This window comes from Hibiscus syriacus, unplaced genomic scaffold (genome assembly GCF_006381635.1).
Source record: "Hibiscus syriacus cultivar Baekdansim isolate YM2019G1 unplaced genomic scaffold, ASM638163v2 tig00018093_pilon, whole genome shotgun sequence".
NCBI classification, from domain to species: Eukaryota; Viridiplantae; Streptophyta; class Magnoliopsida; order Malvales; family Malvaceae; genus Hibiscus; species Hibiscus syriacus.
This window is the reverse complement of record NW_024062429.1, coordinates 144,654-168,039: the sequence shown is the minus strand read 5'-3', so window position 1 is coordinate 168,039 and position 23,386 is coordinate 144,654. Positions and strand designations below refer to the sequence as shown.

Here is a 23,386-nt window from a genome sequence, read left to right as displayed (position 1 = left end):
CCGATGTTTAAATTTAAGTTTCGTTCGGGTTTCGGGTTGGTTCGAGACTCATTTTGTGCTTCTTCAAATTTTCTTAAAAATCACAAAAAAAAATTGAAATTAATTCAATAGAAAAATTACACTTACTGAAAACAAATATACTTTGACCCTCCAAAATTACATCTTCACCTAGTAGCAGCAACAAAGTTAGCAGGGCCTGTTTCCATTTAAAGACAAAACAATACAGTCGTGAAAAAGGTATGTATTTCTCTTCAGTCTCTCGAAGAAGATGAAGAAATGGTCTTCCCTTTTCTATCCAATGAGGCGGTGAGACTGGCATCCGTGCCTCCCTCGGTTTTTGGCTTATGCATCTGTAGGAGTTTGAGCTGATGTTGCAGCACCTATTCGGTTTTGGAACAGAACAAAAGAAGCAAATTAGGAGGCTATCCGAAAAAAAAAGTCTGGTTGCGACATTGGAATCTCGTGCCATGCAGCGAATTACACAATTATGTACATATAAATATGAATTGTACGTATGTATGTATGTGTTGACCAAATGTCGAGAGCTAGAAAAATACGTATATCCTACAACGGGCACGAGAAATAAAAGAGAAACCGAGAATAGAACCGATCAATACATAAGTGATACCTCAATCTGATGTTGAATGATTTTTTACTGAGCTTCCAACTGCGAAGCCGGAATGTTCGGGTTGCTGCTCGATGCCTCTCCCGAGTTTCCATCAGCAAAAGGTGATTGAAAAGGAACAAAAGCACAATGAGGGAGTTGTGAAAAGGACATATTAGCTTGTCCACCAGGAATGGCAAATTGTTCTCAGATGGAAGTGCTCGGTCCACTAGATTCAACCTTTGTGGACTCGGACAATGACTCATGAGCCTTAGGAAGTACAACATATCCAGGAGACCTGCATATAAAATGCACAACATTGTAACAAGTAAATCGAAGTACCGGTTGGGGTTAACCAACCAATGCAGTTGGAGTCCTTGAAATTAATAATCAGTGCACTGCAATTGGCAGGTAAACATCATATGGGGAAAAAGAGGAAAGATAACAAAGCCGGAAAAATCAGGAAACTTCAAATCTCATTGACATGAACTATTACAAGTATAAAACTACCTACGAAACTAGAGTGTTCGCAGAAGGATAGATGTAGGATCTCTCATTTATTGAAGCTGCCGTGGCAGTAGCCTGAAGCCTGGCCTGATGCTGGGTCAAATTATCAGTGGCCATGTCACCACCACCAGAACCTTGTCTAGCTGAATTTGTGCCAGACCCTGTTTTCACTTTAAACACTTAGCTTAAGTTTTTTAAACAGTAATGAAAGTTTGATAATTGCGAAGTTATAAAAGTTAAAAGTGGAGCAATATCGATGCAGAGCCAAGTAATTCATTAATGTCAGAATTCCGATTCTTATCGACCTAAATCAGCTTACAGCTGCAGTGTGGTATAAAATACCGGGATATGGAGCCGGTTATCCCCCCAAAATTTGAGACCAAAACATGGACGTTGTTACTATGGGGTTCGGGAGAAAAAGCCCTCAAGTAATGCACCACACTAAGATGCATGCCTTGAAGCACGAGTAAAACCTGTGAACATTTTTGCATTTCCGCACCTTATAAGAGGCACAGCCCTTAGCTAGTTCACATGCAGTTCAACAAGGCACAAATAGTTAGCAAGCAAAAAGATAAATAACCTAAATTTAAGTTAATAATGGATGGAAAATTTGAAAGGCTCCATTGATTTATCAGATATCTAGGACAAAGCAACGAAGTTCCAAAAAGTTTTGGCAATTTGTTCATGGATGATCTCTACTATCTCAAAAACCAGAAAGCAGAACTAACATGTGGCATACAACAGTTAAAATTTATCGAAAAAAATCAAAATCCTCAAAGAAAGAGCTCATCTTATTAGAGATGATGTTACAATGAGGTTACCCTGTCCTTGAGCATCTGACCATGGTCCATGTTGCCCTCCAGATGAACTTGTTCCATTTTCAGGTGGCAAAACCAGAGCTCTACATGTAGGGCAGGTATGCTGTCTCTCCAGCCATGATCGAAGACAGTGCACATGAAAAAGATGTCCACAAACTAACTTCTTACTGTGGTCATCTCTTCCCGGCATATGATACATGTTGCATCATTTCTGGCCATCAGATCGGTAAGCAATTAAGAATCCAGAATTTAACATGCAATTAAAAGATTCCTAAAAATATAAAATTGAGTTCATAAACAAATAATATTTCACTCACGAAGCAAGCTCTTCAAGAGTAGCATCTGGGTATCTATCATTCATATTTGAAGTGATCTTCCTATAACGCAAGTAGTCAGCCACATGAATTTTGAAATTCCAAAAGGTTTCATATAGCTCCCGTATTAAGTGTAGAGGTACACCATAGTTCCTGCAGAAACAAATTAAAAATTCACAACCACGTCATTGATCAATCTATAGGATATATATATACACACACACATATTTACATTATACACCAAGATTTGAGCTTAGGTTGACATATTTACATTATACACACATATTCACAAGCATATCATTGATCAATGTGAATGGGATGGGATCCTTCAACTTTAAAACATAGATATCAGGACAACTGAATGGGATCTGAAGCTTGATTAAAATTCCTAACATAAAGTGTAGCATTCTAACTAAAATGCTTCAGAGAACCTCATGCATTAAAACATTATCCAACAGACAAATTATTTATGCACATAAATAAAATAAACATATATGCAATCGTGCAGAAACTAAAAGGAAAAGGTTTACTTCATGAAAATTACAAGAAAGAAGCATAAATACATAGACAAGTAAAGCAAGTCCCGGATGAGCTCCAAGTAGAAGGTATAGACAGGTTTTTTCTCCCATTGTCCTTCCATAAGCATGACACTCACGTAGAAACAATATTTTATAAAAGTCGACACTATAGTCATTGCCAATATCATGTACCTGGACCCAAAGAATTCAACATTAGTCCAGAGTGAAATTAGATAAACTGGAAAAATAAATATCCATAACTCGCTAGTGCAGCTGAAACAGATAAAGAACAATGATACATGTGAATGAACAGAGCATTTGGAAAGAAACAAGGGGAGGAATCAAAACTAGTCATATTATGCAAACTACTGTGAAGCAAAAATTATTTGGATTTTCAACATATATGACAAATTTAAAGAGTTTCTTTCTCGATTCTTTCTAGTCTAGCAGTCCAGAACGAGAATAATTTTGCAATCCTTAATCATGCTCCAAAATAAGAGATCCCTATGCATAGTCATCAGGACCTTAGTAAAAAAAATGAGGAACTATGACTACATGTATCATGTTCATCCTTGCCAATCCATTACATTAAACCTAAAATTCTCCGGACAATTTAAATTTTAAATACAAAAAAAGTTTTGAATAATTGCCCCCAAAATATACTTAGAAGAAATGCATTTAGAAACAGTTCAATCGATAATCATTAATCACAACAGAAGAAAATGTGCCAGGTTAAAAACTTACTCAAATGCAAAGAATAGGGAGACTGAAGCTTCTCGAGTTTGGATCAAAACCTTGAGAGCTGGACAAAAACAGACAATATAGAAGGAGGAGGAAACCCAGAAAAGAAACAATCCGAACATGAGACAACATAGGAACGGAAGGCGTTGTCTCGATGTACTCAACCCTTTTCTGTTCCAATCAATGCAAAGCCTTGATTAACAAGAGAGCGGTAACCATCCCGAGGAATGAAACGGAGAAGTCCTGCCGAAAAATAGTGATTGCAAAGAGGATCTCCATGACCTCCCTCCACGACTGCTCGTTCAACCGCTCGACCTCGGCCTCACGAAGGGACCCGAGGAATATCCGTTTGGTTAATTGCCATAAAATGCACATAAAGACAAGGCCCATGTTGAGAACAAGCAGCAAGCTGATCTTAGAGGTTGATAAATACACCATAGCAGGATAAAACTGGCCTCTACTGTCGAATGCATGATAAATAACAGCTAGCATCGCTACTAAGCTGAGACCGGTATAGGTTTGCAGCCTCATCATTTCGCTGTACCTAATTACCACACTACATTGGGGAAAATCAAAATAAAGGATTAAATCCTCCTAGTTGATTAACCTTACTCTTCCAAACCATTTAATTCTTTACCAGACAACAATATCAGCATCCGGATCAACTGGAATTATTAAAAAAATGTAAAGAGATAAAAACAGCTATGTTATGCAGCCAAATGTATATAACTTCAAAAATTCAAACACAGATTCCAACCAAAATAAAAATAAATTCAAATTTCTATCAAATTAATTTCGTCCGCAACTGAACAATCAAATCCGCTAACTTCGAAAATCGTAAATCTCTATCAAATTAGGGGTAGATGTAAAGTAAAAAAACAAACAAACAAACAAACAAAAATGAAGAGAATAGAATTTACCTGAGAGAGACTGGTAAAGTTCTATCGAGGGGAAATAGAACAGACAACCTACCCTTGTGCGGTAGGTTTGTAAATTGTAAGTTTGTAACTAATAAATTAACGAATTTCTCTTATGGATATTTATTTAATTTACATTTTTTTAAAAATTTAGGAATATTATTGGAATAAACCAGCTTTTAGTCCCTGAACTTGTTAATTGTGTTTAAATAGGACTCTGAATTCTTTTGTCTGTACTAGTTCTTGATTAAAAAAATCATTTTAATTTTTATTTATGATGTGTGATTTTAGAACTGTGATAAAATCAGTACATCCCACGCGGACTCATGTTAAAAGAAGTATATATATGTACACCAAAAAGATAAACAATAAAGAAGTTAAAATTTAGACATTCATGTTTCTGAATTGTTCTCTTAATCATCAAACCATTAATTTATCAACATGTAATGATGTGGTGGTTGTTTTTTCTCCCCCTCTCTGTCCCTTTTTATGTCACCAATCATCTTTTGCAGTGAAATATTATGTTTTTTCTTATTTTTTTTATTTTCGAGTTAATTTTTCTCAAAAATCAATAAAAAGCAAGTAAAAACTTCAATTTTTCTTCTATTCGATCTCCTCAACGAGATTAATTTTCCTTTTTTTTAAATAAATACTTTGTACTTCTAGAATTTTCAAATAAACAATGCAACAAAACCTTAACCCTAAAATTATTAAACTTATTTAAATTATGTGATTTAAAAAAAAATTAAAAAATAAAAATTGTAGAACAATAGAATAACAATTATAAAAATATATATAAGATGTTAGATAACGATGATCAAGAAAACGATTTGAAAAAATATAATATAAAAGAATGAAAAAAAAAACTTAAACTATTAATATCCCACTAATTAGATTATAACATGATGAAATCAGTATTCAGGTAATTCTCGTCTTTAACTAAAACTAATGACATAATTGCGTAACTATCATTAATGAAACCCCATAATTGGCAAACACATACTTGCACTAAATAAGACAACATATTCCTTTTTTTTTTTTTTATGAAATACACATTTCATATATAATATATGATAGATCTAGAGGAAAACACAATCACGTTTACGACGTCGTTTCCCATCTTTTGATTTCGTTTCTTTCTTTGGCTTTTGGCTACGATTATTGCCGGGCACATATGACGTTGTCCTCTCTCTCCTCCTGTCAAAACAACCAAAGGGGTTCCCGATTGTAGTTAGATTAGGTAAGATAAAAACCAGGTAATAAGATTAAACGGTTTAATTATGCCTGAAGTCCTTGTACTCTTCAAACTCTTGACATTTTTATCCTCTCACTATACTTGTCTGATTTTAAAAAAATTAAAAAACTTTTGTTTTGTTAAATTCTGAATATCCAACATTTTAATGTTCACAATATTGATTTAAGGATTAAATTTCAGTTAACGTTGTTATTGATTTAACTAGACTTTAAAAGCACACAAGAAGGAAAAAAAAGACAGAATTCGTAGAATTAAAAGTCAAGGAGCTGTCAAATAAACTACAACCGGAGTAGAAAAGGATTTATTCAAGTTTTGGATTGACAATAATTGCAAATTCGATACTTGAATAACTCCCGTGGAACTAGATTTCAAAATTTTTAAAGCGGGGATTGAGGGCAGGATTAGACCAAACGAAAAATAGAGTTATTTGGAAGAATATATTAGCAAAGGATGAATGTGGTGATGGGAGATGCGTTGTTATTCAATGCAATGCACACATGCGTTATGTACCAACTTTGGGATAATAATAGTTGGCCAAGATTTTGATCCATTTTTCGATTCGATTTGCACACTATATTTGCCAACACTAGAAGGGGAATTACAGAGAGCAAGAGAGAAAAGGAGGATGTTTTCTTTCTTCTAGTTAAATTTAGATGCTCTTCTAAGGGTGAACTACAATTTATATCACTCATTTTTTATTATATTTATGTTCTGACCACTACACTTTAAAAAGAAATCAATTTGACCACTCAACTTTGACATTGCTTTGGTTTTATCAACCCGTAATTAAATAATAGAACATTCATCTTTTGAAAATTATAAAAAAAAAAAAAACTCCAAAGCTTTCTTTTTAAGTTTATTAAAATATTCTTAAAATTGTCCTAAATTTTTAAGTTCCTTCGATCGTCCACGCTGAAGCATCTTCGTTCAAGACCGGACGGTAGGAAGGTGAAGAATAAGGAGACAAGCACCATATGAAATCAGTGATCAAACAATGGAGATTGTAGTTTGAACCGGGCAAAACAAAACCATAGCACACAACGAGAAATGCCGTATTAGAAAAAGAAAATCAAACAAACTATTGAAAACTATGATATTACTGAAATTTTAAAATATGGTAAAAATTGGTCATCCATAAGCAAAAACATGGAATCTTGTTGCAAATTGTTCTAAGTTTCATGGCACCAAGAATAGAAAGAAAACGCCAAACGGTAAGAAAAAAAAAAAGATGACACTGCTAATGAAAACCCGGAGTTCGGAACAAAAAACAGAGCAAACAAGCTGGTCCATGAAATAATGCAAACAATAAACAGACGACCAACCGTGAGACAAGAAAAAACATAGATGTAAATTGAGAAATTGAAATATTTGCAAACTTATCTGCACTGTTTTTTTCCTCATTTTTTTTTGCCATTTTTGGATCTTGGTTATGGTTGGAGAGATCCTTACTTGGCCATCATGACTTTGACGAACTCATCATAGTTGATCTGCCCGTCACCATCAACATCGGCCTCACGGATCATCTCATCGACTTCCTCATCTGTAAGCTTCTCACCAAGATTTGTCATAACGTGACGGAGCTCAGCAGCTGATATGAAGCCATTCTGGTCCTTGTCAAACACCCTGAAAGCCTCTTTAAGTTCCTCCTCTGAGTCAGTATCTTTCATTTTCCTTGCCATGAGGTTAAGGAATTCAGGAAAATCAATGGTCCCATTCCCATCAGCGTCAACTTCGTTGATCATATCTTGGAGTTCTGCCTCGGTAGGGTTCTGTCCAAGTGATCGCATCACAGTCCCCAGCTCTTTGGTAGTAATGCAACCTACAATGATAACGAAAAAGATATGCAAAGCAAAGAAATAAGACTACTATATCGACTATGAAACAATCAAGACAACTAACTAAATTTGGTAAGAAAATCAGACATAAATGATAGCCAACTAAACACAGTAGAATACGGATTGTGAGCATTTTTCCAATGCGCGAATGAATTCAATCAAACTTATTGTTTCATAAAAGCTCAAAGGATGCGGAAACATTGGGAAATAGAAGTTCAACAAACTCATGGATCAACTAATACATTCTGGATCAATTAATACATTCTGGATCAATAACTTTCATGTACTCTCTAGTAAGTACCAAACAAAAATTTCCATGTATGGGATTATAGATCAGAAAATTTTCTGGAGATTCAATCTATGTAACTTGCATACAAGATCAATGGAAGCTTACCGAATAAGATTTAAAATTTACACAAAAGAAATTCACTCTTCAATCATGACTAAATTACAAATCAAATCTCAAACATAAGCTAATACCAAAAGAAATGGCGATATAGGCAAGTCTCTTTTGCATCAAAAAAGATCTAACAGTAGCAAGTCAAATACATAAAATCAATGAACTGACCTATAAAAGTCAACAATAATGGAACTGAAAGCAGAAAAAAAACATTTACAGAGATAGAAATCAAGAACCACAGCAATAGAAATGAAACCGAAAAAGATCAACCAGGATCATGAATTCATAATTCGTAATCCTAGATCCATCATACAATTCGAATCACAAAAGAAAACGATCGCAAATTTGTAGAGAGAAAAAATCAAGCATAAAATATAAAAAAAACGACAGTAGGATCCGCAAAACAGAGCTGAACCGAACAAAGAAAAATAATTAACGCATAATTAAAAAGAAAAACATCAAGAAGAAAATAAAAGCGATATAGAGAGAGATGAGAGAAGGGACCATCGCCATCCTTGTCGAAGAGGCTGAAGGCCTCCTTGAACTCAGAGATCTGGTCTTCAGTAAGCTGATCAGCCATTTTCTTCCTGCTACCTAAACTTGAGCTTCTCTTTTTCTCGGAAATGAGGTGTTTGGGGAGAGGGAAAGTCGCGGGGGGGAATGATGAGTGTTCGACGTGTTGTGTTGTGTTGAATATGGTAAATGTCGAAGGGGATAACAAGTGTATATAAAGGGCCCAATACAGTAAGGCATCTGATTCCCTCTCATCCGCACTCATTTGATTACTTCTATTTGGTTTTATTAGCAAATTGTCCCTGAACTATTCCAATTATTAGATTGGTCCTTATAGTTTTTGTTTTATCGCAATTGTTACCTAAATTATCTTTTCTTTTCTCTCTCTCTCACGCCAAAATATTGTCGGTGATGTCTCGAGAATCTCAAGTCACGCATCAATTAGTGGTGTCCTCAAGGATTTGAATGGAACCTGGACTACTGACTTCACAAAGTTGATAGGATTCACATTAATTTTCAGTATTCAACTATGATTTCTTACTTATCTTCGATTAGTATAATCTTTGATAAAGTACAACAATGGTCCCCAAGTTATAGGGTATTTTTTATTGAATCTTTCAACTATTAAAATTCATAAAATGGTTCTTTAACTATATAATGTTACTTTATTGAGTCCCTTGACTATTAAAAGTTACAAAACATTCATCTGACTATTTCATTTGTTCAAACTCGTTGTTTTACATTAAAAATTTATGGCATCCTGAGTTGGATGTTAACATGTTGACTGGGATGTTATAAAATATGATATGAGAATCTCAAATGACTATAATATCACAATCAACACATTAACATCCAGCTCGGAAGACTTTCTATTTTTTTAACGAAAAATGATGAGTTTGGAACATATGAATTAGTGGAGTAATCGTTTTATAACTTTTAATAGTTTATGGGCTCAACAAAACATCTTATAATCAAATGACCCTTTATAACTTATAATAGTCAGGAGACTCAATAACACATCATCCTACAATAGGAAGACCATTTGTTTACTTTACCCTATAATTTTTAAATATAAAACTCGTTAAAATGTAATTGGATAAAGTTGATGTTACTCAATAAATATCACCCTACAGTAAGAAGATCATTTGTGTACTTTACCATATAACTTTTAAATATAATACGCGTTAAAAATGTAATTATCTCTATAAAAAAAATTTGATTTGTTAATTTTAAACTCATAAAACGTGAGACGAATATAGATAGGGAGATAAATGATTTACAAAAGTAGATTTTTCGATTGACACTATCATGTAGGTCAGGAAACGATTCATTTAGTTATCTAAGATATTAATAAAAACGTTTAGTTATTTAAGATATTTATGAACTCTATCAAAAAAATCAATGAAAATTTATTGTCTATCGTTCCTCTAATCATATAACCTTCAAGAATTTTAATCTCTTCATCATCAATAATCTATTCCTAGGTGATTGTTGCATCAACACCGTAGCCTATAAATATGTCCTTACAAGTAGGAGTGAGTGTTTGATCAAGTCAAGTCGAAAAGTTTGTTAAATTATTCGAGCTCGTAGTTGATTTAAATTTTTAGTTTATGTTTAAATTTAATTGTAAATATTTATAATATTATTTGATTACAATCTAAATAGTTTTTTATAACCATATGCAATACATATATATTTCTTCATTTTTTTCATATGTGAATACATATATCATACAAATTCTAGGGACTAGACTCAAACTTAAAAATCAATCTACTAATTACTAAATATTTCGAGTTATTTGAGTTGTATTTTACAATTCAATTTGAACTAAAAAAATTCAAATCGAGTTGAGTTTATAAAATTACAACTCAAAATCAATTTGATTCAAATCAATTCAAAAAAATTATTTTTCGAATCGAATCGAGTTTTACTCGACCATACTTAAAAGATGTCACAATAGGTATACTATCATTAGTAGACTTCAAACCTATCACGATAGAGTCTATCACAAATATATTTGATTGTTTTTTTTTCTTATCATGACAACGAAATTTTTTAATTTGTCTATTTTCTTCGAAACATTTCATATGATCAGAGAGGATGCATGATTTTAAGTTAGGGGTGAAGTAAAACTTGTAAAATTTTAATGGGGTGAACTTAAACTTATAAAATTTTAGGGGAAGAAAACAGACTTTCAATAGAAAATACATAAAAAAATAAAAATATATAATAATTTAAAAATTTTAAGGTGGAGACTGCGCATATCCGCTCCTCGATCCATTCCTGCATAAAATTAATTATGAAAATCAATGGACGATCTATTTTAAATAATGTATTTTCTTGGTTCCATATTATGGTTTGGTACTTACTTTAGCCCTTGTATTTTAGTGAAATTCTGACTTTGATTCTTTTCACTTTTCAATCAATTTAATCCTTCGACTTTTGATTTTCTTATCAGGTTATCCTTAAATATTATTTGTAGAAAATTCACGTGTTTCAATCAAATTTCAACATATAATATTTTTTATCGTAAGAATACTAAAAAATAAAAATAAATAAATTATAGTACTATTATAATGTTCAATTGAGAGTTAATTTAGACATTCCTACATGAGTTGTTTGGTAAGCTCATTTCACAAGTTTATTAATATTCGAACTCAACGTATATATATATATATATATATTGACGAATCCAAAAATATTTTTCAGATTGGGTACACATATATTAACAATATAAAATTTTTAAATGATATGGGTACAAATAAAATTTCAGGATGAACATTGTCAGTAAAATAAATCAATCGAAGAAAACTTAGATTTCAGGGTGAGCACGAGCAATCTCATAGTGGACATAATTAATAAAATAAATAAATAACCGAAAAAAAATTAATTTCAGAGTGAACACGTACCCATCTTTACTAAGTGTGGATACACCACTATATATTATAATACAAATGTTTGAATTTAAATTTTTTTAAGAAAAATAAATATTTTTACATTACCGAGACTACTCAATGATTTTTCTAATATTATATTTATATTTATATAATTAATAAAAAAAATAAAGGTGTACACATGTACAAAGTATTGCATCTAAATATTCCGTAATCGGTCAAGTTCCTAGACAATAAAAGAAATGAGAACAACGCAACAATAGAATTTTTTTTGTTATAAAAAGTTGATTCTTTCAGTCATTGTTCATTGAAAGTGGTTGTAATGTGATTCAAACTTAATTTTATAAATTTAAAATTTTAAATCCTAACCACTTGTATTAATTTTCATGAGCCTACAATAGAATATTTTAGATGAGAGGAATTCTTTGCACTTTTTCATCAATAAATTCCACAGGTAAATAAAGATAAGGTCGGGAATAATTGATATTCTTTTACCTCTTAAATTAAAAAAAATATATCAGTACATTCAATTGAATTCTTAAATTAACAATTTTAAATTATTTAACTGATTTTAATCGTTGAACTGATTAAAACACATTATTAGATTTAACAATTAATGTTTATCAAATAGGCGGATCGAAAAATATTTTTCAAGTAGACATATATACGTTGACAACATAAAATTTTTAAATGGGATGAGTACAGATAAAATTTTAGAGCGGATATCATCCGTAAAATAAGTAACTAATTGAAGAAAACTCAGATTTCAGGGTGGGTACGGAAAAATTCAAGGTGGACATCATCAATAAAAATAAGTAAATAATCGAAGAAAATTTAAATTTCATGGTGAACACGTGTCCACCCTCACTAATACGTGGCTCCTCCACTGGGGTTAATTAAGTGTAAATAAATTAAGGATTTAGTTGATATTTTTCAGAAATTCGAAGACTTTATCACTCTTAATTTGTTTTAAGAAAAAAATTCAAAAATAACTATTAAAATGTTTATTAATAAAATCCTAAAATAAATATTTTTACTAAATGGTTGACCTATTTATAATTTTTTTAAATTTTTAAATCAAACGAGTTATTGTATGGTTAAGTGTAGGGGTGAACTAGGGATGTAAAAAAATGACACGGCCTATAAAATTGACTGAAATCGACTGAGTCAAAACTGCTTATGACTCGAGGTGGTGGTGATTCGAAATCGATTCGAGTCCAAACTGGTGTTGAGCTGAATACGAGTTGGACTTGAAAAGTTACGACCTGCAATCGACCTGCACCCGAACTGAGAACGACCTGAACTCGAATTGAACCTAATAATGTGATAACCGAACCCGATCTGCACCCGATCTTATATGAAACTGAACCTGATATTAACACGATAAATAACTGATAATACCCGACCTGTTATTAACCTGACCTGTAATAAACTTGATCTGTAATTGACTCAACTTGTAAATGATCAGATGTATTATTAAATTGAATTAATATTTACTTGACTTATAAGTTACAATTGATGGAGTTGTGAGGTTTTGAATTTATAATAAACTATAATAATTAATATGATTACTTTTTAAAATTAAAACAAATTTTTATTTATGATAATTTTTTGACAATTAAATAAATTATGACAATTAATATGATTACTCTTTAAAAGTTAATATAAATCTTAAGTTATGATACTTAAATTAATAAATTTACTTTCTATATTAATTATAATCCTTATATTATAAATCTTAATTATAATCAATAAATTAATTTTATTAAATAATTTATTTATTGAACATGATTTTATTATATTATATAAAATTAATTCAAATATTTATAAGTTGAATCTATTTATATGTATTAATTAATTAATAATTTAAATATAATTTAACTGAAAATTTTAAAATATATAAAAGATTAATTTACTTGAGAATGAAAATTTTAAATTTAATCATCAATTTAAAATAAACAATAAACTTTTTTATATATATATATATATATATATATATATTCATATGAGTTGTGAGAGAACTTTCTAAAAGAAATATTTTTTTAGGGAAAATTTGATTGTTTAGAAATTTAGAAGAGGGAGAGCAAAAATTGATTTTTTTTTTGGAATTTAGAAAAGGGAATAGGTATTTTGTTTTTTTTTTTTGACGAACGTTGGTGTTTTTTTTAGTTTCCAATAGATTTTTTGGATTAATTAGAAACATGGTTCTCTAACAATCAGAAATTTTTTATTTTGATTTTTAATTTCTTTCATTTTAGACATGTTCTAATTATAAATATTTTCTTGAATTTTTCAATTCAATGCAATTTAGTATTGTATACATTCTAATTACTTTTAATACTCCATTCTTTCTTTAATGTGCACAATTATTAGACGTGAATATTGATTTTAAAATATTTTATTTTAGTCACTTATGTTTAAAGATATATATATATATATATATATATACATACTTATGCATATACTTGTATACATCAAACATATATACTTATATATACTTATGTATATACTTATATATACATATACTTATATATATTTATATATTTATATACATACCTATATATAAATACTTATATATATATATATATATATATATATATATATATATATATATATATGTGTGTGTGTGTGTGTGTGTAATTGTATATATAGGTATAATTATACATATGTATAAGTATATATATACTTATATTATATACTTATAATGTATGCATAACATTATATATATATATACTTATAATATAAGTATAGTGTACATTATATATACATGCATTATCATATTATCATAACATTCATCATATATATATATATATATATATATATATATATTAAAATTGATTTAATTTTCCCTCAACTTTTAAAATAAATACAATTCAGTTCATTTTTATATTAATTCAAGTTTCATATTTTACAATTATTTTGGATTTGGTCCCTACATGTTGTGTAATTTATTTAAATTTTAATTTGTATTTTCATATCTGTTCAATTTAATCCTTAAAATTATATTTGTATATGAAATTGGCCCATAATTATTTATATTATTTTAATTTACTTCAATCTAGTCATTAAAATTATATTTGTATATGAAATTGACTCATACTTATTTATATTTCGATTTTATGCCTCATACATTCGTATTGTTTAATTTATTTAAAAATTTTGTATGTAATTTATTGTTTGTTCAATTTAGTCCTTAAAATTATATTTTTAATAAAATCGACTCATAATTTTTTTTTGTAATTTACTCCAAATCATATACAATTAAAAATAGCAATTCGTTGTTCATGAAAAATGAAAACTAATTAACCCAAAAACAACCCGACTTGAAGTCAATTCGCACCCGATAAGAACCGACGTGAATTTTGTCTGTCAATGATGTGACCCAATTTGAACGAGATCCGACTTGAATTCCATATGAACCTGAATTAACCTGAAATTTAACTAATTTGGACCCGAACCGTTTTACCTGAACTGACAACAATTCGAACTGAAATTAACCCGATCCGAACCCCATCTGAATTTGATAGTAATATTAATATGAAAATGACACGAACTGATTTGACCTGATCTGACACGACCTGTATATGATTTGACATGACTTGACATGACTCGACTAAAACCTGAACGATTATCTGATTTTACATACGTTAGATCGAGTCGAGTTAAAAAAATTCATGTTGATAAGTTTTATTTTTATAAGTCAAAGTTAACTTGAATTTTTTTGAGTCGAATATACAAATTCGAACCGAGTATATTTTTTGATTATTTGTTTTAAATTTAATTGTAAATATTTATAATATTATGCTATTATTTAATTTTAATTTCAATAGTTTTATTCATATGTAATAATACATATATATTTATTTATATGTAATACACATATATCATATATAGTCGAGGGACTTGACTCAAACTTCAAAACCAATCTATTAATCACAAAAAATTTTGAGTTATTTGATTTACTATTCTAGTTGTAATTTACAACTCGAATTGAACTTAATTTTTTTCCGAGTGGAATCGAGTTTATGAAATTACAACTCTAAGTTTTCTCTAGTTAAGTTGAGTCGGAAAAAATAATTTTTCGATTCGAGTCGAGTTTCGTTCACCCTTAGTTGAATAATTCCAATCACAATCTCAAAATATGTTAATTATAAAAAAGATATGAATCAAATTTAATTTTAACTGAAAAAGATTATTAATTAAGATTTCTTGGGGTTAAAAATGATAAGTGATAACTTTACGAGGACTGGAAAGAAAAATAGCAAAAAAGGAAAAGAAAGGAACAAACACATTCCAAATACTTTTTAACTTAATAGGGCATATGTTCCTAATTCCATCATGGAAAGAAGAATAACAATTAATAAAAGACAACAATAATTAAAGAATAATTTAATTAGGGTTAATTATCGATTCCATCACTCTCTTCATAATTTTTTTTAATAATTTTACTTTAATTTATTAGAATATGATCCCTGTACTTTATAGAAAGATATAATATATTTTAGTAGTTTGAGATGATTAAAATATAATATATGTTCAGAATTATTTAGTCTATGATAATACACACATATCTTACATATGTATTTGTTTATATTTGAATCTTATAAAATATAGCATTTTTTATTAGTGAAGTCACTCAATAAATTCATAAAATTATATAATATTAAAATATGTATTTAACATTTGATTGAATGATCATTATGATCGTTTTGATCCCGATTATTTATTGAATCGCTTTAATTTCAATATTCCATTTTTGATCGAACAAACGATATTTGTAGCTTATGATATTCAAGTTGAACTATCATTTTTAAGATGTAATAATCAATATAAATTACAAACATACCAACCAAACTAACCCTCAGCTACTATTAATTATATAAAATTAATTTAGTTAAGATATGGTTTTCTATAATTAATCAACACAAATTTATGATTAAAAAGAAAAATTGACAAATAATAATATGATTGGTGAGTGCAGCAAAACGACCTGACCCGTCATCGTACAAAATCCAAACCCTCACACCCATCTTTAAAGTAAGGAGGCCGAGGAATCTGAGTGCGAGAAAGCGAGAGATCAATCAATACGATTTGAAAAATAGTAATCAGCGAAAGAAAATGGGCGATTCATCATCAGATTCGTTCTTGAAGAAGCACTGTCGAGAATTCAAAGAATTCTGGGCTGAGCGATTTCCATATACCGATGTCTATTCAAGATTCATCAGCCGCCAAGAGTCTCTTCCATCATGGTCTGAATCCGATGTTAACGAGTTCATCGCTTCTGATCCGGTCCATGGTCCCATCGTAATAATTTCTTTCCCTTTCACTCTTCCCCCCCTCATTTTTTATTTTTTTTTCTCATTGGTTTTCTTTGATTTAGCTCAACTTATAGCGAATTTGTTATTTTTTTCGTGTTGGGTTTCTTTGATGCACTAACTTATATATACATGGGTTAGGATCTACTTTACAGTGTATAATTTTTTAAATTTTACACAGATTAATGTTGGATGAATGCAAATCGAAGTATAAGATTAGCTCATTGTTTTTTAAGCGAATATCTTCTTATATCGAACTGTTAATATCAATTTCTATTTCTACTCATCCAATGGTCCTAGATTTGTGTAAAACTAAAAAGTATTACATTTTGTGATTGGATCATATATATATATTTCAACTAGACAGCTTCGTATATTATCTCAGCTAGCCAGCTTCGTATATTATCTCAGCTTATCCCTGCTTTTTAGCTTGTAGCTTTGGTTTTAGAATTCCCATTCCTGCTAGATTGTGCCTTCAGTTGATTCCTTGCATAACTTTCCTTTGTTTTCTTTCTAATAGGAACACGGTGCTGTCCTTCTAGGCTTCTATGTGATTTTATGTAGAGTATTTCAAAATATTGAAACTTGAAAGTACTGTTGAAAATGGGGTGTTTTTATTAATTGATTCAAAAGTTTGTTGCGTAAGTTATTGTTAAAATACCGAATATTATGTCTGTAAGGTATGCAGCTAATGGAATTGTCATTTGATTGAAGTAGCAAGTTTCTAATTGCATGATTTCATTTGTTTGCCTTTTCAGTTGAAGACTACTAGGGAAGCGGCAAACATTGCCTTAGCAGGAAGTGCTATTGGAGCTGTCTCGACTGCAGGTCTTGCCTGGAAATACTCGAGGAGTTTACATGGTAACATGCGCTTATTCTCTTTGGCCACTTTTTTTGTTATATAAAATAGTGATGGAATGCCAAAATCTGGTTCAGTCTGAATACTGTTCAAAGTCCCAGTTCCTTTTAAGAATTAGGGGAGTGTATGGGTGGAAGATCCTTTCAGACATTGCATTATTAAGCCGATAATTAAATATACAATGTTTCCACCTAGGTAGCCAAAGAAGCTTACGAGGCAATGGTAAGTGCATAAGTGATCTCATTGTTCACAATGAGTCATAATCCCTTGTGTTTCCGGTATTGTCCTTGTGAACTGAAGTTCTTTTTTGTGTCCTTTTGGTAGCCGGTCTAGGTCTTACGAATATCTTTCTTTGCTGGCTTCGAAGCACTTCTAGTACTAGCACGGTCCAGCTTGTTCCCTGGCTTATGATTCATACTAATACAACTAAAGTAGATCAGTAGGAGAGACAGAAAAATTATGAAGGAAAATATAATTAGCCTGGTTTTCTGGATACAATAATACGAAAAGACTTGTAAGAAAAAAATAACTTTTGTGCATCTAAGAACATGCTATGTTGCAAATTTACTTCTATTATAAGTCGGCGTCAGACCTTGGTTTGACCAGCGATAGGGGTTTTATTGCCAAGGCGCAAGGAGCGAGCCTTATTAAAGTGAGATGCACTTTTTAAAAATAAAAGATATATAAGTTTTTTCCAGTTGTATAATAAAAAGAAACAGTTCATGCAATATAAATACCAGAGTATTCATTATCAACATTTTATGTATTAAACATCAATTTTCTTCTATCTACCATTGAACCTTGAGAACCCAAGCAAAATCCCACTTCCTCCCTTGGTCCACAATTCCACATAAGAAACTGAAACAATAAATAGAAGGCTAGTAATGAGTTGGCATCAACTTCTTACTTGTCTCCTTGTCCCTCCACCTCAGCACCTCTCAACAAACGTGTGTTCCTCCTTGTCAACACCATCTACACCCTAAACCCTACTTCTATCCACCCTAATCCTCCATTTTCGTATTTCTAAATTGTGTTTTCAAGCTTTTCTTTCTTTCTCATGGATTCAAATTTCGCCATGTGCTAAACGTGCTGCTCAAGAACCCATTACTATACAACAAAACTCATTGAAACCTATCTTTTCCTCCCCCGATTCTCAGTTCGTGCATGCATGCCTCTCTCTCATTTTGTCTGCTCAATCAGTTGTCTTTTTTAACACCAAAATGGCTTTTATTCATCCCCCTTTGTTTCTCTCTTTCAAACTTCAAGACAAACAGTAATTATATAGGTAAAGCACCCGTTTATCTGTATTTTACGCCAAATTTTCATACGTCTCCCAGGAAACTCTCTTTTCTAATCACCCTCACCATGTTTTACTCTTTTCTGCACTGACATTTCATTTTTACTTCTTTTTTGTTGTTGATGTATAAGTTAGTACGTAAAACATAATAAAACAAAAACAAAAAAATGAAAAAAAAATGAAAAGGGGTGCCTTTTTGCGCCTCGGTGCCTCAGCGCCTAGTAAGCCTTAGGCGTGCCTTGTTGCGCCTTCATTGAAATCGCCTCGCCTAGACCTAATTAGGCGTTTCACCCTCGCCTTGCCTTAGCGCCCAGGCGCGCCTCGCCTGCGCCTTTTTAAACACTGGGTTTGACTAATATTAGGAGTCAAAGGGAAGTTATTTTAAGCTTCTTCCTACTGATTTCCTGGATACAATAACACGAAAAGGCTTGGAAAAAATTCTAGGTTGCGAGTTTTATACTAATAAAACTACGTGTTAGAACTTGATTTGGTTAATGTTATGAGAAATGGGTATGAGTTATCTAAGCTTCTCAACCCGATTTTTGTCTCAGGTGCCGGACTGGCTTTATTAGGAGGAGGCGTGTTTGGTTGGACATTCGGACAAGAAGTCGCAAACCACTGGCATCAACTCTACAGGTTGGACACAATGGCTGCACAAGTCAAATTCATGGAATGGTGGGAAAAGAAGTGCCAGAGGCGATCTTAAAACTTATAGTGCTGTTGAATGCGGCACCTGTGCTCGGTTTCCATTTGCTTAATAATGGCGACATGTCTGAAAAACTTATCTCAAAGACATAATGTTTGGTTCGATGTTGTGGCTGTTTTTAGGAGACCTTGAATTCGAGTTTGAGTGAAACCATTGTTTACATTACTAAGTTGCTGCAGTTCTATCACAGTTGGCAAATGATTTTGTTTTGTCATTTTGATAAGGCCATTAATGAATATAGTTTCACGTAGAAAATACACAGCATCGAGATGCTGTCCCCTATGATTTTTGACTTGAGTACATCGAATAAATTCGGAACACATTGTAGAGTGCCTAAAATATTCTCGAGCTCATAACTTCAAAACCATCCATACAAAGGCAGTAATTACAAATTATTTCACCATGGATTCAAGAATTCCTAAAATCTTAGACAATTTATTGTTCTGAGATATAAGGTCCTCCCATGGCAGAAAAGGGTGGCCGATGGAGGTGGCTTGGCAAGCGATGATGATAGATGATGTGAGGAAAAGGAGAGATTAGAGGGGATAGAAAGAACGATGGGAGGAAACGGAAATGGAAGATGAAGCGGGAGGGAGAGGGTGGTCTGGCCACCAACCAGTACTAACGTCGGTGTTGGCCAACCGATCTACTGAAGGGAAGCCCATTCATGAATATAGTTTCAGCATTCTTGGCAGGTCAACTTGATTAAATTGATTTATAATTTCGTTCAATGTAGAACTTATTGTGTGAGACAGTCATCTAAAAGGCAGAACAAGTAACAAAGTATTTAATAAATTAGTCAAATCTTCAACACTTGAGAAGCTAGCAATAGAGGGCTTTAAATTATACAACTATATTAAAATTATAAACTCATTTACATAACCTGTTGATTCCTGATTTCAGAAAAATGCTCAACTTTATTCTGAATCAGTTCACAGTCACCAACTGTTCTCTTCCATGTACTTGATAACATCCACCAGAAAACATTTCTGCATGGGAAAAGAAACACTTGGTTACAACATTTCAATACCGTCACCTATGTTACTCGACTTTAGTATAAAAGTCGGATAATGATATGTGTGTGTGTGTGTGGCTAACGGTACCTCAATAAACAACTGAAAAATCCAGGCCAAAATAGCACCTCACGCCGACAGAACAAAGGAACAGTGCAGCAATGGATACGTGATGAATACGGTTTAAGGGAGTTGAAGCACTTTTTAATTAGCATGCTACAGCAATATTCAGTCGATATCGGAGGCGGTACACACTACACACACATATATTATGTTACGGAGTAATCTAACATGGTGCGGAAGTTTATCTATTTTAACGCGACTTTTGGGGTTGTATTGGCCATTAAGATCATACGACTGGATTCATAAGAGAGAATGATAACCACAGGGAACCAGTCATCATAGCAATTGTCAATTTGAGTAGGCTTTAGGCAGGAATGAAATATCAGATAAAAGATCATCTACAAGATATCAAAATCAAGCAGAATTTCAACACCTTAGCCTAGCTTTGACGCTAAAACACTTTCAGTTGATGCAATAGTTGAAATGATACTTATTTGGATGCTGAACTCGTAGCACATGAAGCATGCGCACTGGTGTCAGTAAAAGGAGCTTCTCCACTTGCATCTGATATCTGATGGTCCTTTGGTTCCGGATTAGAACCTCTCAGAACTGCTGGTTACAGTAGCTGTAGTAGTTTGGTGAATATTTGGTTCTGGATTAAAACTATTCTCTGAAAGTTCTTGTTATAGTATCAGTGCTGTTTCTATTATCTCGGGTTTCTAGACGTTCCATCATGCGAGAGACTGTTGCAATGCCAGGATTAACCTCTCTCCTTACTTCAGGACCAATATCTTCCATGGAAGTGTTGCGAGAGAAAAATCTTTCTTTCCAGCCCCTTGTACTCGTTGAAATCGACTCTATGTATCTAAAGAGATTCATAAGTCAAAACGAGGGTGCAAACTTATATAACAAACCATGCAAAAGGAAATATACAAATATCACCGTAGCTAAAATCTCAAATGTCTCCATACGACAGATACCTCGTTGAAATGGCATTAAACCGTGATTTTAGTGATTCGGGAAATGATTGAGCTTCTGAAGGTCCAGCTCTATCTTGACTATTTGGAGAAGACGGACTAGGAGACCTGAAAGATAGTGATAGAAGATATTATCATGATAAGAAATAAAGAAAGGCTGAAAAATGTATTCTAAAGAGTTTGATCAAAAAGAACTACCTAAAAGTCGAAAAATAAGGAGAATCAAGTTAGAGAATAGCGTGTACCTATAGTTTGAGGAAGTCCATTGATTGTTGACCGAAAGAGCACCGGACCCAGATGCCAAGGCAGACTGCTGATCAGCTTGGACAGAAGGTAGAGGAGTAATTGATGCGGAAGATTATTCCCCCATTGTTCTTGCAGGTGAAACAGCGATTGAAGGGGCAGGTTCACCTCCACTTAGAGTTGGAGATAACGAAGCTACAGGATCATTTGAGGAGGGTTCATTTGAATGAGCAAATACAAAGAATTGCGGACGACGCCCTTGAGCTGATGACCTATTCCTCAGAGGTTCCCTTCTTGAAATGTGACGTGCTCGCCCCATTGCAGCAGAAGCAGCCAAATGCTAAATTATGCGCTCCTCAAGCTCTGTCATGAGAATGGCTCTTAAGAATTTGGCTTGGGTTCAATTTAATGATCCAAGAATGAGGATGCTAGACATCAGGCTAGCTGATGAGAAGAAATATAAACATGTTGTAGTTCGAAATCCCCAACAGTCGGATGATGAAATATGGTAGCATTTCTTGAGGGATTGAACCTGAAACTCCTTTCCCGTTCGACAGCATCAAGCAGCTCCTGGCTGCCATAGCAAGAGTAAATTGTTAGCATGTAATATAAATGGCAAAAGAATCAGAACATGAAATAATAACTAAAAAATAGATGAAATATCAACCTAGTCGGATCTTTCAGGCTAATTGGCTGCCAACACATGGGGCATTGAGAACTCCTCTGACACCTGCGAGATCAGAATAGTAAAATGACAAATTAAGGTAATAATCATTCCTTTTTTAAGCAAGTAGATGAACTCCATTGGTAAATATTTTCAAAGTTTTACAAGTCCGGTCAAATTGGGTATTTTACTCGTACAAGTCATTTCACTGAATGATCTATAAAAGAAGATTGAGCCACATTCAAGCTCAAAACCAAACAATTCGGCTACTACTATACACATATGCAGATACAAATTATAAGATGAAACAAATATAAACTACAATAAACTCGATGAAATGGATATGGGTCATACTACCATTCATTTATGCACTGAAGATGGAACTCATGCTTGCAGCCAGTCATCTGTATGTGTCACAACGAAAAATGATCAATGAAATGTACATTTCATGTATCTGCAAACGAGAATCGAAATTCTCAGTCATATATACCGTGGATGGATCGCTTTCGCAGAATGCTTCGAGGCATATACTGCAGGCATCATCACAAGCATCCTGGATTCCCCTTCCACAAAAGCCGCAGCCGAGTTTAAGCGTGCCTCGGAATCGTTATCTTCCATCCCCTACAAAGGTCAAACACCAAAACATCCAATTTCAATCTCAAATCCCAGTTTTCTATAGATAAAGAAAAATAGAAAATGAAACTAAATCATATCTTTAGCACAGAATGAAACCAACAGTTCGTATACAATCAACACGGAAGACACATACACCACACTGATCAAATGCATAAAATGGAAAATTCGAAACCCTTTTAATAAAATATCAGCAAATTAAGCGGCCTTAAAAATCTTATTTTTAAAAAGATTTACAAAGAAGAAACTCCAAAATTCAGAATAGATACAAAAAATGCAGAAAAATCAACTAACCTTTCC

The 23,386-nt window shown here is 32.3% G+C and overlaps 3 protein-coding genes and 2 pseudogenes across 3 annotated transcripts; 1 reads left to right on the top strand and 4 right to left on the bottom strand.

Annotated features, from left to right (window-relative positions):
- Nucleotides 1-154: 154 nt before the first annotated feature.
- LOC120209105 lies at nt 155-4,088 on the bottom strand (annotated as a pseudogene).
- A 2,723-nt stretch (nt 4,089-6,811) lies between these two features.
- LOC120209104 (calmodulin-5/6/7/8) lies at nt 6,812-8,592 on the bottom strand. Its single transcript, XM_039208161.1, has 2 exons — nt 8,414-8,592; nt 6,812-7,493 (listed from the first exon to the last, which is right to left on the bottom strand). Exons 1-2 carry the CDS (start codon nt 8,487-8,489, stop codon nt 7,120-7,122), a joined length of 450 nt encoding a protein of 149 aa, XP_039064092.1. The 5' UTR covers nt 8,490-8,592; the 3' UTR covers nt 6,812-7,119.
- Nucleotides 7,918-19,513, top strand: LOC120209103 (succinate dehydrogenase subunit 6, mitochondrial-like). The gene is made up of 4 exons (XM_039208160.1): nt 7,918-7,931; nt 16,431-16,620; nt 17,390-17,492; nt 19,339-19,513. Exons 2-4 carry the CDS (start codon nt 16,435-16,437, stop codon nt 19,491-19,493), a joined length of 444 nt encoding a protein of 147 aa, XP_039064091.1. The 5' UTR covers nt 7,918-7,931; nt 16,431-16,434; the 3' UTR covers nt 19,494-19,513.
- Nucleotides 19,514-21,217: 1,704 nt separating this feature from the next.
- Nucleotides 21,218-22,108, bottom strand: LOC120209066 (E3 ubiquitin-protein ligase RHF2A-like). Its single transcript, XM_039208142.1, has 4 exons — nt 21,958-22,108; nt 21,792-21,867; nt 21,550-21,654; nt 21,218-21,434 (listed from the first exon to the last, which is right to left on the bottom strand). Exons 1-4 carry the CDS (start codon nt 22,106-22,108, stop codon nt 21,233-21,235), a joined length of 534 nt encoding a protein of 177 aa, XP_039064073.1. The 3' UTR covers nt 21,218-21,232.
- A 116-nt stretch (nt 22,109-22,224) lies between these two features.
- Nucleotides 22,225-23,312, bottom strand: LOC120209065 (annotated as a pseudogene).
- Between the last annotated feature and the right edge of the window lie 74 nt (nt 23,313-23,386).